Source organism: Falco naumanni, chromosome Z, assembly GCF_017639655.2.
Source record: "Falco naumanni isolate bFalNau1 chromosome Z, bFalNau1.pat, whole genome shotgun sequence".
Lineage (NCBI taxonomy): Eukaryota > Metazoa > Chordata > Aves > Falconiformes > Falconidae > Falco > Falco naumanni.
In genome coordinates, this window is record NC_054080.1 from 46,066,560 (window position 1) to 46,083,722 (window position 17,163).

Here is a 17,163-nt window from a genome sequence, read left to right on the forward strand (position 1 = left end):
AAACACCTCAAACAGCTAAAATTCAGAGCATCCATAAGGAAGAAAAGTTCTCCCAGCAAGGACAACCCAGAAGTGGAGCGGGGGCCCAGACAGGCTGTGCCATCCCCAGCCTTGGAGGTTATCAGGCCCCAGATGGGTAAGGCCCTGGTCAGCCTGGCCTGAGCTCAGGGCAGGCTGTGCTTTGGGCAGGGCTTGGGCTGGAGACCTCCTGTGGTCTCTTCCTGAGTTATCATGTAATCCTGTGAACTACATACAGTTCTTGGACCACCCCAGGAACTCCGGCATCTTTCTGACCTAAAAGTGACAGGGTACCCTGCCGTGGCCCTCCAGTATGGCGGTTTTTGAAGCAGAGAAGGTTGACAGGGCAGGTAGTGGTGGCAGAGGAGCCCTGGTGGGGTGGGAGCTGCTTTGTCCTCGGCAGATGGGTGGGAGTGTGCATCTTAGTAATGTGCATCAATATCTGATGGGGGACTACATCAGGCAGAGCCAGGCTCTTCCAGTGGTACCCAGAGATGGGAGCAAGGCAGTGGGCACGAGCTGAAACTCGGGAAAACCCACCTAAACCTAAGCACGCAGACTTCTACAGGGGGTGTGCGGGGTGCGTGCGAGGCACTCAGCAGGTGGCCCGGAGGGGCGGCGGCACCCCCACCCCCAGGACTCCCCAGCCCCGGCCGCCCCCGCCTCGGGCGACAGACCGGGGCCGACCCCGCTCGGCGTCGAGGGTGGGACGCACCGCCCACCCGGGGTGCCCTCGGGCCCTCCCCGCCCCTGCCCTGCCCCCCCCGCCCCTGCCCTGCCCCCCCGCCGCCACGGCTTGCCTCCCTGCGCCCCGCCGGGGTGCCGAGGGGCCGCGCTCAGCCCCGCCGCCGCCGAAGCCCCGGGTTCGGCGCGGCCGCGCCCCTGCGCTCCCGGCCGCCCGCCCGCCCCGCCGCCGCTGGCCACGGCTCCCCCGGCGCGGAAGATGCTGCGGCTCTGCCTCCTCGCCGCGCACGGTAAGCGGCGGCGGGGGACGCGCCGTGCCGCCCCCCGGGGAGCGGGGTGGGCGCCGCTCCGGGGTCGGCGGCGGCCCCCAGCCCGCGGTCCCCGGGCCGGCCACGCCGTGACCGGGGCTCGCTTTGTCCTTGCAGCTCTGCGGCTCGTCGGGGCGGCCTTGCTCTCCCCCGGGTCGTGCGCCTTTGAGGACAGCGCCTGCGGCTACGAGTGGGACTACGCGCAGCTGCCCTGGGTGCTGCACGGGGAAGGTAAGAGCGCTGCCGGCCCCCGGGCGAACAGCTCCAGCCGGCCGCGCAGCCCACCCCCGGCACTGCTGCTGCCCCCGGGCGCCGCCGCCCCCCGCGCCGGGCGCCCCTGCAGCCCGCGGCCGCGGTGGTGTCGCGCAGCGCTGCGCGGAGCGGCGTCCCGGGGTGCCGCTGCCGCCCCAGTGCTGCGCTGCGCGGCTGTCCCGGGGAAGGAGCCGCCGTCGGACCCCCTCGGTGTGCAGCTTCGGTGGCTGCTGTCAGCGCCCCGAGCCCCGTCTGCAGGCGACGCGAGGAGGCGTCCGTGCCTCCCCAGGCACAGGTAGCGCCGCAGGTTCCTGCGGGATGTCCCAGGAACCGCCTTCCCGTTTCTTCAAGTTTCCGTTGGGAAAAGGTGTCTGATATCAAATCTGCTGTAGGTAACTTCTTCCCAGAAAAAAACACATCGGTCAAATTCCTGTTAAGCTGTATTATTGTTTTTTTTATAAACATACTTCAGCTTTAACTGTAGAAGTGTGTGCATTTTCAGGGCAGGAGACAATCTTCATGAAGAGTACCTTTACAAAGTGTTCAGTTAAGACTTTTCTCCATTTTATGGTACTTATAGTTCAGTAGGAAGATTAGCATTACTGTTTCAGTAAGTTGTATTAGACTTGACTGACTGCCACTGAGAGAACAAAATGCAGCCACTGTGAAGTTTCCATGCAGCTGTAGCCCTTTCTTGATAAGTTTTTAATGTAGACTCCCATTTTTAACAGAACCAATATGAACAAACCAAAGACTAACCAAAAATAAATACAACATGGTTGTAACTGGGCAGTAAAATGATTTAGTTTGGGTTATGTTTTGGCCGCAGCATCATTCATGGAGTGAAAGCTGTGCTCATGCAGTAAAAGGGACTATGTGTTTTCAAAGTTTTTAAGCTCTAAACCAGGTACTAAGAATAATGAAGGGGCGAGTACACCCCTCATTACCCCTCATCAGTGCTCCATTCAAAACTGGCTGGTCCAGTTTTGTCATTCCACTTGTTACTCGGTTGATAATGAAGCTTTTTTTTTTTTGTACGTTTTGTTTTTATCTCATTTGTAATCGGTGCTCACATATGCAAAGTCACCCTAATTGTTAATTTTTAGATGAATTATTAGGATTTGAGAGTGTATGAAGAGTGCTAACTCGGAAAAGGCCGTGAGGATGTCATGATTAAAATAGTTCATTTTTCTCTTTTTACTTAAACATACATAGATTTTCCTGTATTTTTGAAGATACTAGTGGAACTTTAGTAACCATCTATGCTTTCCCAGCTATACCTCTTAAAATCATGCCCTCCTAAGCTGCCTGTCTTGGAATCAGCACTTCCTCCTTGCCATTAACAGGGAGCCACAGGGTAGTAGTATTAACTCAGCTCCAAGGGACTGTGATATGCTGGGAGTAATACCTGCAGAAATGGATGTGCATCATGTTGTGCACATCCATGATATGGTGCTGCAGGAAATGGAAATTGGATCAGAGATTTGAATCAGCAGCAGCGTGCTTTTTTTTTTTTTTTCCTACAGAACACTACTTTGGTTATTGTATGTGGTTTGATTTTTCTATGTGACCATAAGCATACCAGTGGTTGTACAGCTTCTGTCATTGTAGATCTTGTTTTTCAGTGATATGTAACTGAACTGTTATGCTCTGGGAGGATATGTGGTGTACCAGCTGTCTTAATAGGCATAGTTGTGTCAGCATTTCCATTATTTCTGTAATTTATTCATAGTAAGTCATTCTGTGCAAATACTTGGCACACAAGGTAATAGCCTCTTCAGAAATTCATTCATACAGTCATAACTAAATCTAGCTGAAAATAGCTCATCCAAATCTATGTAGCGGGTGTGCAAAACTAGTCTTCCTTAGATGCTCTTTTTTTTTTTTTTTTTTTTTTTTTTTTTTTAAACTAGTAAAGCCATGTTCCTTTTGGCAGCACCGAGCCCTGGTATTTGCAGATCAGTGTACGTGTATGTGGTAATTTACTGGGACAACAGAGGAAGTTAAGGATGGGAGTGGCAGCTTAGCTTTGAATTGTTCACTTCTCCTTTCATTGCTTCAAAATTGTTCTATTATTTTGAAATATTATTTGTAGAGTGATATACAGCAAATCTCTTACAGGGATTATCTGACTTGCAGTGCAAGTTCTTTCATCTTATAAATCTCTCAATGGTGCGATCTTGTGCCAAACTGTCAAGATGATGTAAATATAACTAAAATCCTGCTCATAAAAAATTCCACTCCATACTTGAAAGTTTTTTGCCTGGTTGCCAAGGAAGCCAATATCTGCTAAAGAGTCAGGCACAGAAAGGAAGTGTAAGGTTACTTTTTGCTTTTGTTTACAGCTTAAATGAATAGGTTTCTAAGGTTCAACTGCTTTTTTAAATGTATCTGACATTTTGAATATTCTGGTAGTTCTGGGATAAGAGGACTTCTTGTGTTTAAACTTACAAATTTTATAATTTAAAAGATTTTCATTTTTTACAGCTCAAGTTCTGGTACCTGTAATTGACTGGCATTTTAGGGCCCATTTTAGTCAAGTGCAAAAGGAAAATCAAAACCAAATAGTCAGTGGTAAAATGGATAGCTGTTTCACTCTTCCCTGCTTTACTCAAGACAGGCAAATCAGGCCCTAACAAGGTGGGTGTTTGGAGGATACCAGCTACACAAGAAACAAATCAGACGTTTTACCATAATATCTGTCCAGTAGATCTGTGCTCCCATAGACTTCAGCTTCACTGAAACCCTCTGTAAGCCTCAAGCTCTCTCACACAGCTCTGAATTCAGGAATAGGACCTTCAAGTACAAATATCAATGTGCTCTTTTTAACTCTCAGCCTTTTGAGTCAGTCATCTGCTAACTTGGTATTTGCATTTTAGAATTGTAATGATTTTTAGCAGACAGCCACCATGCAAAGAAAAGTGTCAAATATAGAAACAGCTGAGGATACAAATTTCTTGCGAGGTTACCTATGGCTGAGAAGCACACCCAGGCTGAGGTCATGGCCCAGGCTGGGTAAAGATAGCTTCATGCCTGAGGCAGCATGTTTCTGGCAGCATGACAGTTCTCTTTTCAGTGTAAGCTGGGAAATCCCATGCAAACATGATGTGCTTTATGAAGTGAGTGTTTGTAGGATACCAGCTACACAAGAAACACACTAATGTTGTTGCTTAGGAAAAAGGCATCCTGGCGCTGAAATCTGATGAGTAGCAGGTGAATTTGTGTGTCATCAATGGACCAGTGATAAGATCTGCAAGCTTTGAATGATTTGCTAGTACACATAAACCAAGGTGTTAATGGTCCATTTTAACTTCAGAGGTGCAGGCATGCACCTATAAATATTCTTGCATTCATGATGCCTCTGAGCAGATAATGTATTTTTTAAAATCCACTTACAGAATATAAGATAAAGGTCGAACTCCTTGGACTCAACTAATGGATGAGAAATTTAGAAACCAGATCTATATCCATCACTACAGTGGTATTTAGAGATAGTTGAGAAGCTCAAATACCATGTTGCGTACCCACAGGTATATTTAGCATGAGTTTATGTCCAGTTCTAAAGCATAACTGGGGCATAAATTTTGCAGGTGCATAGGGCCTGTTTCCACAAGAATTTACTTCTGTGTCAGCAGTATGTGTCTTGCAAGAGAAAGACCTGGTTCATTCTAATATATGCTGTCAAACTTTCCATGATAGGATTTGATCAAATAATCTTGAGATTTTTTTTTTAACCAAATTGTGCATTTATTTCAGAGGACACATGCTTTGTAAGTGTAAACCAAACTTTCAAACAAAGGAAGATGCTGTATGTAATAGGCAGTAATTCTGGTTACAGTAATAAATAAAACCATGTAGACCCACTTGAAGTAGCGGTAGGAAATGCAGCCTTGTGTCAGTTGCAGCCATTTTGCAAGGCTGGATTTTGGCATTTTTTGCTTTCATCCCAGCCCTGTCCAGCACAGAGCCTGCCACAGCCTGGCAGGTTAAGAACAACCTGCTCATACCATCATTATAGGTTAAGTTTCATTAAACACAATAACTATGGCATATTTTTTCTGTGACTCCGGCCAATGTTTCTGTTTTTGCCAAGAGTGTCCATACAGCATTTTGTGTGCCTGTGTCTGTTGTTATGTTTTGTTCTCAGTCTTCCTTAATGTTAACGGGGAGTTTAATAGAGCTACAAATAATGTGCTTTTGGGCTGTCAGCTCAAATCTGCCCTAATGAAGTTCACTGTGTTGCATCTGCTTGCCTGGATTTAAGCATTAGAATTTAAGCATTAATAAATTTGTCTATTACCTTTGCAAGCTGTAGGGAAGAGGGTTTGCTGATATTAACAAGGTGCTCCAAGAAGCACATGATGGTTGTTAAATGTGCCCACGTGCTTCCAATTGCATTGGACTTGGAGCTTTTTTAGTAGTAGTGGCAACAGGTTTTGTACAGTTGTCTCCTTATCACTTTGCTCTTCTGTGGAGTGTTGTGAAGCAACTTGCCTTGTTGATCTTCTATAATGAGCAATGTGGCACTGAACTGCTGAAGCTGTAACTGGTAGTTGATACAGCCATATGCATCTGGCTCTCATATGATCATTGGCAGCTTTAAAGGCACATTTTTGTGTGTTGCTTTCCTTCTAAAATTCTGGAAGTGTGTTTTACTTCAAATCTCATGTCTCCAAGGATATATTTTAATAGCACACTTCAGAGTTTTTGAGTTTTCTCTTTTTGCAGTATTCCAAAGGGGACTCATCCTTAAAAAGAAATAATTTCATTCAGAAGAGCGATATAATGAACTACTATATATGTTAAAATAGCCTGATTTTCTTCCCCTTGAAAGGTGCCCACTTTTTGCTGCTTTAGTCCAAGACACTGTTTCTGTGATACACTCAAAATGGGCATCCATCAGGTAACAGTTTATGGTAAGCAGGTAAGCAAGCAACAGCACTACCAACAGTGTTTGGAAACTGAAGTTCTTCTTTTGGGCCATAGTTATTATATAGCTACACTCTAAAATGGTTTTAAGATGGAAAGTAATTTCAAGAGACAGGATAGCCATCCCAGGCCATCAGATAAGTGAGAGTAGCAGCGTAAGGAATCTCAAATATAAACATTGCCTGCATACCATTTAAAAAGCTTGTATTTCCAGCTGTGCCGTGTGACTTAAAATGGACCTCTTTTGACCTAAACTCTCTCATCTTGAATACCACATCATTTGGTTGTAATATGCAGGGCAATGAAACAGGTAATGACTGGTGATCCTAGATTTTGTTTTACAGCAAGCACAGTTCCTGTCTGAGGTCTGCTGTGTCATGCTCGGTTACAAACCTACTGGCAGATAGATTGGCACATCTGTAGTCTCAATTTTGTTCCTATCTATCTGCAATAGTTTCCTATACCTCGGGAAGTAATTAATTTGAAAATGTAAGAAAGGTTTAACATTGCTGGCTTTGTACAACCCTAAGGTGAGACAAGTGATCTCACATGTTTGTGATGACTGTGTAATTGGAGGCAAAGTAGAGGGTAATTCAGGGAGACTTGCAACAGCTTGTACCTAGGTGCAGCAGAACCAGGCTGGCATAGCACAGTGTTTGCTTGCTGGCAAGATTTTCAGCTGACAAATCCACCCTGCCACTGGAGCATATTATTAGCTTGGGTCTCCCAAACCTGTAGCATGAGTATCTCTGCATCAAATGCCATTTGATGGAGGGGAGAAGCCATCAGAACTGGTATACAGTCACTGGCACACTGCCTTGACCTTAATTAAATTGTTTCTTCCTGGCCAAAATGATTGCATTTGGAGAGACAACTGCCCTTCCTAGTCACTCCCAAGGGGGCTGGGGCAGGGGGAAGCTGACGCTCACATACTTCTGGTACACTTAAGACTCTTGTGTTTTTACTTCCTCTTCACCTCTGGTGCCATTTCTCCTGTACTTCACTTAGACTACTCAGACACTATTCTTGTGTTAGCAACTCATTTCTTCTTGATATGTTCTTGCTTTATTGTCACCAGCAGCTTAACAGTACCGTGTGTGAGTAGTGTTCAGCCTTGCTCCAGGCTCTCCCTTGCCTTGCTGATACTACTAGGAAATCTGTCATTTTGCTTGCCCATGTGTAACTTCCATCCTATGCTTCTGCGTGACAGCATTTTTATTAAACTATGCCCAAATTACAGTTGTTAGCATTTGCTCATCTTCAGTAGTAGGTCTTGTGCAAAGAAAGACGGCCAAGAGCACTTCATGTTCATGGAGGGCTTTAGCAGCAGCTGCTTGTGCATAACACTGGTGATAAGTCTTGGCTTTTCATTTGCAGCAGAACAAACGAATCCTAAATTGTTATCGGTGAGTCACTGCATGAGAGATGAGTTTCAAAGCATTCCTCTCCTCCACAGGACAGTATAATTCTCAGAAGTATATTTCCACATACAGCTGTTAGTGATTCAGTGCTTAGAGTCAACAAGTTATTTTAGTGCATTTTACACCGAGCTGTGGAGGCTGGCCACAGAGAGGGAGGACAGCTGTTGTGAAATTCGTATTTACTGAGTATACCTGCATCTCCTGACAATCAGCTGGACTTTGTTTTGCATGATGACAACTGAAAATAGGTAATTTACCACTAGAATTTGAAAAACAATTAAAAAGCTGTAGGAGGGCAAAAGAGTGTTGGGGAGTGGTGATGGAGGCCAAATCACCTCAGTCAAACAAATAACTTGCATGTAACCCCAGCAAAAAGTTGATTCCCTCCAGGTAACAAGGTTTGTTACTCATAGGTAGGGTGAGGCAACTTGTGTGATTCTGTATATCATATAGATACAGCACTGTAAACCACACTTACTAAAAATTGTATTGCAGCTTCATGTTTCAAAATGCCACACGTTTATGTGAAAAACTAGCTATGCATCTATCTAGCAGCCACTCAGTATGAGGCTTCAGCTTATTTGGACATACCCAGGGCTAGCTTTATAATTTGTAATGCCAACTGCATGCGTTGGTTGCACAGCTACAGTCACACCGCTGCAGCTTGCACAGGTATGTGGGATGACTATACCCAGAATTTTCTGGGAAGGCTGTAGGGATCTGGGCATGTCTCAGTCAGATGCTGGAGGGTGAGGTGCGGCTTCCCACCTGAAGTCACAGCTTCTGTGGCTGGCTCTGACGAAGATGGACAGGGCCCAGGATTAAGAAATCAGTCTAGCTTTGTACTGGTATCTTCTCCATTAATAGGAAGTTAAATAAGATATTTTCAGCTTTGGTTATAAACAGGATGGGTACCAACCTTGCAAATATTGTTGAAGTTTGCTAAAATACAAGTACAAACATGCAAAATCACTTGCTGAAAACAGCTAGAAATATTTTCAGTTATCTGAAAAAATGGAAGACTTAAATGGATCAAGCTAAAGTTTCTTTTTAGGAGTTTCAGGGTGTGAGCATGGTCTGAGTTTTTGTATTGGTAAAGCTGCTGACAGGCAGTAGTTTGTGGTCATTGTGCTTATTACACTACATGTATAATCATCTTGAAAATGAAGAGAAGAGCCAATGATTTGGCAGTGCATTTTTTTGAAGGGAAGGGAGGTATTTTCAGCACTGTCAATTTTCAGTATGAATTTTGGTTAAGATCTAATGTGGGTCAAGATCAGTAGTGAGGAAAAATAAGCTTGCATTTGTACTGAAGGGTGACCACAGACGTTTCAGATGTGTTTCTGCTAGTAAAAAAGACTTGTTCACCTTGTGTATGGTACAGACTGTTCAGAGTTGTGACAGAATCAGCCTGAAAATGCCCTAATAGTCTTACCATGTAGGATGTTATCAAGTGTAAATCTTTGAAAGCTTATTGAAGAAATAATTCAAACTCAGTTACAACTAGTTGTCTTCGTTACCTTTTTTTTTTTTTTTTTTTTGTAGTTTTCCCATTGTATTGCCTTTGGAGATTCTTCACCCACAGCCACTGTATGCAAGAGCAGTACAGGCAATGCTATAATTAGTTGACTGATGAAACTTACCAAAGGGGTCAAACCTTCTACTGTTACAAGAAAATAAAATTTTTTTAAAAAAGAATTATTTCCCTTTGGTCTTGCAGTTTTTACTGTCTTACTATTCCTTTGTGGCAGTAATGCCACAGCAGGCCAGAAAAAAGGCCAGCATAGTCATCCATCTAACTTTATACAGTGCTTTGATTGCTCAGAAGCCTTTATATCATTTTAACATATTTTATTACTCCCATTTAAAAGAGTGAGTATTTTTTTGCCCCGTCCTTCCTTATGGTTCTAGGAAGCCAAAGATTCAAGTATGATTATTATAGTCCTTCTTCATATGATAATCAAGCCAAAGATTCCTACAATTTTAGATAACAGTAAAGCGCCTGCCACTTCAAAAATGCTCTTTTATTAACAGTGTTTCTCCTACACTATATGGCTATTCCTCCAATGCATTTTCTTTTGGCAAACATGGCTCAAGTTCAGTATATTAGATAACTCTAGTAGTCTGAGTAATTGTGTTGGTGTACTTTGAACGTTGTTTTAAATAGATGTATTCTTTGATAAAGTATGAGCTACATGTTACAAACACTTTGCTCTATTCTGAAAACGTGGCAAGCCCTAGTATGAAAATATCCATGAATCACTGTATATTTCCATTTGAAATATCAGTCAAAGTCTTTTAGGAAACAGAGTCTTCACAGTTTTCAGTCAGAAAACCATTAAAATACTTAAAGAAGCTCTGTTGTGACTTGATGAATTTCTTAAAATTTGCTGGGCCACAAAATGTGTTTCATATTAAAAATGTGGGAATAGCTACAAAACCATAGTGAGATGCAAGGTTATCAAAGGAAGTAATTCTCTGTCTTCAGATTCTCTTTTTTTTCCTTTTGTTGTTGTTTGTTTGGTTGGTTTTTTTTGTTTTACATCATTAGCAGTCAATACTCTAAGACTGTTGCCTTGTCTAGCAGTCACGGTTGAACAAAGGTCGAAGCAGGCTTCTGTGTGGCTGTGATGTCCAGGAAAATGCTGTTGCATTCAGCTTCAACGCAGATCCATATGTGGCAAATGTCATGCCTGGAGGGTAAGAAAGCCAAACAATCCTGCCTGGTCTCTGAATAAGCAGAAGATTTCCCTGTTTTCTGATAATAGTGTTAAAGATCATGTTATAACGCACTGTATCTAGGAACAAAGTTTCAATTAACAATGTAAACACTTTTCTTAAGCTTGAATAATAAAGCTCTAAGTGCTCCACAAAACACTTTCTACTTGCAGAAGAAATCCCCAGCTGATGTATGGTTGAGTACCCTAAATTGTCCAGTGTCACTCCCTGATTCATTTGTAGATCTTTTAGTGAAAAGGTGTCTCGTCTCATAGGCCTGTTTTACATTTCCTGAACCGTGTTTCTTCCAGCCTGGAACATAATTCTTTTGCTTGTCGGTAACTATCACAACATGACTTGAGAAGCCCTTCGAAGAAGGCTGTTGTTAGCAGGTAGGGTAAGTACTCTCTCTGGAACAGGAAACTGTGAAATACAGAAAGGATGTAAATGTCATTTTAATGGCTGTGTCTTCACTCGAGCGTTAGATGACGAGGTTGGTGCCTGGCTATGAGAACTGAGACTAGCCTTATATACATATAGGTAGCTGTAAAGGAAAAGTCACTTCTGACTTTAGGTTTTTACTAGCAGAAACACATCTGAAATGCCTTCTGAAAAACAACCAGAAACATAGGTGGTTCCCACTGAACATCAGGAAACTTGTTTTCGTTGTGAAACATAATGTTTCCATTATGTTGCAGGAGTCAACAGTTCTTTTGGGCACAGGTTGAGAATAGCAGCATGGAAGGGAGCCTAAGTCCAGGAGCTATAGCAGGGGAACACAGGTTCTTCATTGCATGAGATAGGGAGAAGTTATTTCCAAGAAACAATGTGGAAAGGATGAGTGAGCAATACTTTCCCGTGTCCATGCAGCTATGGGGCCATACCACTAAGTCCCTCAGGAGTCAGGAGTCCTGCCCTCAGGGTAATGCACCTGAGCCTTTCAGAGTTAAAATCCGTGAATTCTGCCTTTATTTTTTCTTTCTTCTATTTTTTGAAGAGTGATAATTTGTTTTATGGGCTATTTTCTTTGGAAATCAATAATGCTGTCTTTCTTGGGGAGTTTTATCTCTAACTCTGACTTTTCTGTGACTCTATTTCCTATTGTGGATGTTGGCAGGTCTTGGATGGCACAGCTTTATTGCAATGACTGGATGTAATAACACCTCAGCCAGAAAATTTTGCATAGCATCTGGATTTTTTTAATTGCCTGTGATATGCTTTCTGTGTTCAGAAATCTCTTGGTTTGCTTACGTTCGTATACACACTGGGAAGCGAAGACATAAACACCGTGTTGGGTGTTAAGGATTTAATCTAGAAAACATGAATGGAGGAAAATAAAATCAGAAAAACACAATAAGAAAATCTGTTTAATTTTCCTTTAAAGTGGCATGTCCCCTCTCGTAAAGGAGGTTAGAACTAATGAGCTTAACTGATGTGTTCTGTATTTAAAAATCTTTCTGAGGCAACAGTGATTTATTATTATTTGTTTTATTACTATTGTTATTTGCAAGATTATATTCTCTGAGGTATAGTTGGGTTGGGAAGGCAGGGCAACTCATGTTGCTGATGGGGAAGGCAACATGAGTTGCAGCCAAGGTGTGTGTGATATTGAAGTAGAAGTGTCCTGTGACATGGCTGCTCTCTCACTGCATGTGTGCTGCAGGTGGACAGTAAAAATGCCCAAAAGCATACTTTAAAACTGTTTTCAAAGGAGCAAAAAAGTAATTTGTCTCTTTTGCCTTTTTTGGTGTGTAATGGCACCTTAGCTGAGACCAGTTTAGAAATATGAAGTCTAGGCTTCTCTTGCTGGAGAACTAACTGGAAACTTAGCTGCTGAGGCTGTGACATTACATGCACTGAGAAGCTGAAGAACAAGGGAAGAGGGCTTCCGGTCTTAATTTGGAAGTTTTTCAACACTTTTAGCACCTGTTTACATTTCACATACCTGGAAGTTCTGTTTGTTGGCAGGGTTGGTTTTGTTTGTTTGTTTGTTTGTTTGACTTTCTATACCAGTAAGATCCTCGTAAAGAAGGTGTTTGAAGTATGGTCTGGATGAGCAGAGGTGAGGTGAAAATTGAAAACTGACTTAATGGTCGGGCTGAGCCCAAAGGGTGGTGATCACTGGAACGAAGTATGGTTGGAGGCTAGTCACTAGTGGTGTACCCAAGGGGTCAATACTGGGTCTGATCCTGTTCAACATCCTCATTATCTGGATGATTGTGTAGAGTATGCCATCAGCAAGTTTGAAGATCATGCAAAGCTGAGAGATGTGACTGATGCATGGGAGGGTCATGCTGGCCTCCAGAGGTACATCAGTGGGCTGGAGAAATGGGCTGACAGGAACCTCATGAAGTTCAACAAGGAGAAGTATGAAGTCCTGCACCTGCCGAGAAACAGCCCTGTGCCAGAACATATGTTGGGGTCTGCTTAGCATCTTGGCAGAAAAGGACCTGGTGGTTCTGATGGATACTAAGTTGAACATGAGCCAGCAATGTTCCCTGGTCTGCGTTAGGAGGAGTGTTGCCAGCAGGTCCGGAGAGGTGATACTTCCTCTCTGTTCAGAACTGGTGAAACCCTGTCTGGAGTTCTGTGTATAGATCTGGCCTCCCCAGTGCAAGATATTGGAGAGACCCCAATGAAGAGTCTTGAAGATGATGAAGAGGCTGGAGCATCTCTCCTATGAGGAAAGTCTGCAAGAGCAGGGACAGTTCAGCTTGGAGAAAAGAAGGCTTAAGGGGGATCTTCTATAAATAAATAAAAATACCTGAAGGAAGGGTCCAAAGAGGATGGAGCCATGCTCCTTTCAGCGGTGCTCAGTGAGAAGATCAGGGCAACAGGCACAAACAGAAACATAGGTGGTTCCCACTGAACATCAGGAAACATGTTTTCATTGTGAGGGTTGCTGGGAGCTGGTGGCGTCTCCATCCTTAGAGATACTCAAAAAACATCTGGACATGGTCCTGGGCAACTGGCTGTAGGTGGCTCTGCCTGAACAGGGGTGCTGGACCCTTCCAGCCTCAACTGTTCTGTAATTCTGTGGTATCTTCATGTTTTTGACTAAAAGTTAAGCCCTACTACAGTGGTCTTTCAGAGACATCTCCACCCATAATGAAGAACATGAGAATATTTGCTACTCTTAAAGGCAAGAATTAAACAGAATAGTCAAATGTATGAGTATATGTCTGAGTCCATTTATATGTATGTGTATATGAAATCTCTGTAGCCTCATTCAGGAGAAGAAATGAGAGTTTGTTGCAGGTCCCCTGTTAGATGAATGACCTTTTAATCATTGTTGACAGGATATGGAAGACCTGTTCCTTGCTGGTATTTTTGGGGCTTGATTTTCTAGCTAAGGCTTTCTGATGCTCATGGCTGCAAGATTTCATGGGAAACAGATAAGCTAAGGTGTAGTGCACTCTGATGGATTTTGCAAAAGGGTCTGTTCATCATTTCCTACTTTTTTAGTAATTGCCACTTGAAGGCTTCTTGTCTTTGGTGTGTGCTGTTTTACACATGATTTTTATCCTAAGGAAGCTTTAGCAAAATAGTTCTGCTTCATCTAGTCACTCTTAGCAGATCATTCTGGAAATGAACATCCTTAACTGAAAGTACCATTTTACAGCTGTTTAGCCAAAGCGAGCTGAGTTCACTTAAGGCCATACGACAGAGCTGACAGTAACTGGCATCATTGTTCAGTGGAGTCAGCAGGGAGGCAGACAAATGAATGGATATGGACTCTGAGTTGCTCTCAGCTCATCAGAATACATTCAGACAAGTGATGAAACAGACTTAGATGTCTGCACTGTCAGCCTTGCATCTGTTTGGGAAATAAAGGCCTTAATTCTCCCAAGCCATGTATCCCCAGGCTGACCTGCAGTTTATTATCAGTATTTATTATTGTTGTCAGCTCTTAGCAAATCCCTTCTCTCTTTCCCCCGTGTGCCACGTGTCTGGTGTACAGAGAAGTTTATTCCCTGCCTTAAACTTGTACACGCTTGTGGCAAGCAGTCACAAAAATTTACAAACTTTAAGTAGGAGCTGGAACCAGAAGACCGGAGACTTGAAGACACATTTTCATGTGTCACACCATGTTTCACAACCTTACTGAGATCTTTTTCATCCCAGGAAAATCATGACCTGAGTACCCAAGTGTCAGGTGATAGCTGATTTTGTCCTGTATGATTATGGCAGAACAACTGTGAGATTCTGTAGCAGAGCAGGGATACTATACTCCGCAGTGTGTAGCTTTCCATTATGGAGCCCTATGGTTTGGTGCCATCCTTTAGAGTTCAGTAGAAAATATGCTCAGTACCAGCAGCAAGAAAATGAGGAGCTTTTAGTACTGCTCAGGCTTTGAGCCATAGCTTAAGCAGCAGTGTACTCCCATAGCTGTGAACAAATTTGGAGCCTTCCCAGTAATCAGAAGATCATTGTTTGTGGTTTTTCTAAGTGTAAACTAATTTGTGATTGTTTGAATTCCTAAGTTCTCATAAAGGGAAATAAAGGCTGCCTTGAGTACTGGCATACATGCACATACACAAATGAAAACTACAAATACAAGCGTCCTGGTACCTTGATTTTTAGTGTACCCAATATAGCAACAAGATGTTTAAGAAAATAGGATTTCTTTTTCCCTTAGAGATATGCCTTGGAGACATTATAACGTCCAGGGCCCAAACAACGATAAAATCTGTCAGTAAGTGGAATAAAGTCTGTTCACAAGTCTGTGTCAGTATACTGGTTTGCTTAGTATCTGCATCTGCAGTTGCATATTTGGCTTCACAGTACATACTGTCAGCAAACCACTTATTAGCATCTTGGTCTATATCCTTGAAAACTTATGTAGCTATGTGAATACCTCATTTCAAGCTTATAGCATTTCAAGTAGGGTGACTTGTAACATTTTAAATATGCATACATATAGATAGGCAATGTTAACCTAAGCTGTTGCTTTGTGTAAGTTTAGTAAAAAGCAGGAAGAGTTCAAACACATGAATCTTTACTAATTCCTATATAGTCATTGCTTTGCATTTTAGTTCTTACAAGACCTTTTCCAGAGGGATTTCTTTCCTGGCCAAGAATATTCTTCTGTGCTTAAGTGGAAACATGAGAGGATTTATACCAATACCAGATTGTTCTCTAAATATAGCCACTAGTGTTTATTTTAAACTAAGTGTCAAACTGGAGAGTTATTAGGGCAGTAACTATAGTTTGTTTGAAAAAGAAGAGAGAATTTTGCACAGTGAAGTTGTCATATATGGAAAAAAGATGAGTGGTATGTGTAGTTTGTACCTTTACCACGTGGAGGTAAAAAGCACAAAGCTGTAATCACTGTTTGTTTTTTTATGAAGAAGCACTCATGAATTTGGAGTCGACTTCACAGCTGGTGGATGTTGAAGCCAAAAATAGTTACATGATCAATCACCCCTTACTTGCAGAGGGCTCCAATAATCTTTTCCCGTGCTGGGTCAGTTAGATCTTCTCCTGTTAGCCTTTCCAGAGTCATTTAGCTTTTGTGCTGTTTCTTTTTGATAGACCATTCTGTGGTTTTTGTTAGTGATGCATCTAGAAGGGGATTTTATTGCTATGCCTTTAGTCAACCTGCAAGTTAGTCTACTATTTTTAAGAGAGTAACTAGCCACTTAACTGCAATATTGCATGTGGCACCCACTTGTCAGCTTAGGTATCTCTGTTTGCTACTCATAAAGTGAGAGAGAAAGGAAGAGCTCCAGCTGAAGCCCAGTGCAACAGGAGTTTCAATGTAAGTCCACGGTTTGAAAATACTCAAATGATTCTGGGGAAAGAGGAAAAACAACAACCTTAAAACTTTGAAACTTGGTGTGAAATGGAATTGTTGCCTGCTGGATATCTGCACTAGCTAAACTTCCCTCTTGAGGACTTTTCTAATTTGGTGATTGTACCATCCTAGTTTGTATAGCATGTGTATGACCTCTGTTATATGGCAGGAAACTCTCTGAGAGGGAAGGGTGACAGTCTGAAGGGGCCTCATAATAATGCATTGCTTTAGCCTGATAGAAGGTGGCAGCCTGTAAAATCTTTTGGAGAGAGATGCTTGCAGGCTGTACCTGCAGAGTGGGTCTGTACATTTTACCAGTGACTCTACTGACATGCTGCTGAGGAGGCTGCATGATGTGCACAGGAAATCTGCTGCAAGGTTCCCATTAGTGCTCCTATGGTCACTGTTACCCACTGAGCTACCTGAAGGCTACAAGAAACACAGCCCTGCAAGGGCATGGATGAGAGTCTAGAGTGACAGAGATTATCTCAAGTCATGAAGGCATTAGATAATTAGACCACAGTTAATCTGTTGAGAGGGGCATGCTGCAGGAGTCCACATCAAATAGGAGTTGATATGCACCATGGAATTTTTATACTTAACTGGAGTCATGGCTCTGCTTTTCAACCTCTTTTGCTCTTCCAGCATTTTATGGAGGTGAATTGCCAAACAACAAACCTTAGAATTTTCCCAAGAGGATGAGAGAACTGTAAAAATTATGAAATACTAAGTCCCCTATCCCAGCTGCTTCTGCTGCCCATCATCAGTAGCTGCTAATAACAGCCTTGTGTCAACAACACGTCTGCAAGCACCCATAACCAAAGAACAATAAGCAGTACGGGAGGATGTACCTGCTCTGTGGCAACTTCAGTAAGCATCACAAACAAGCATGAGATGGGTTGTTCAGCTCCAGACTTACTCTGGAGGTGAGTACCTTAATCTATTCCCTGGTCAGATTCAAATCAAACTGATTACGTAGGTAGTACTCCAAATTGACTTTGCTGTTATCTTCAGTGATGACGTATTTTTAGTTTTC

The 17,163-nt window shown here is 42.8% G+C and overlaps 1 protein-coding gene across 1 annotated transcript in view; it reads left to right on the top strand.

Annotated features, from left to right (window-relative positions):
- The first annotated feature begins 899 nt into the window (after window positions 1–899).
- MAMDC2 (MAM domain containing 2) overlaps window positions 900–17,163 on the top strand; it is a 63,113-nt gene continuing 46,849 nt past the window's right edge. Inside the window, exons 1-2 of the mRNA XM_040579163.1 lie at window positions 900–992; window positions 1,128–1,241. Coding sequence (XP_040435097.1) covers window positions 962–992; window positions 1,128–1,241 — 145 coding nt within the window. The 5' untranslated portion in view covers window positions 900–961. The remainder of the gene's footprint in view (window positions 993–1,127; window positions 1,242–17,163) is intronic.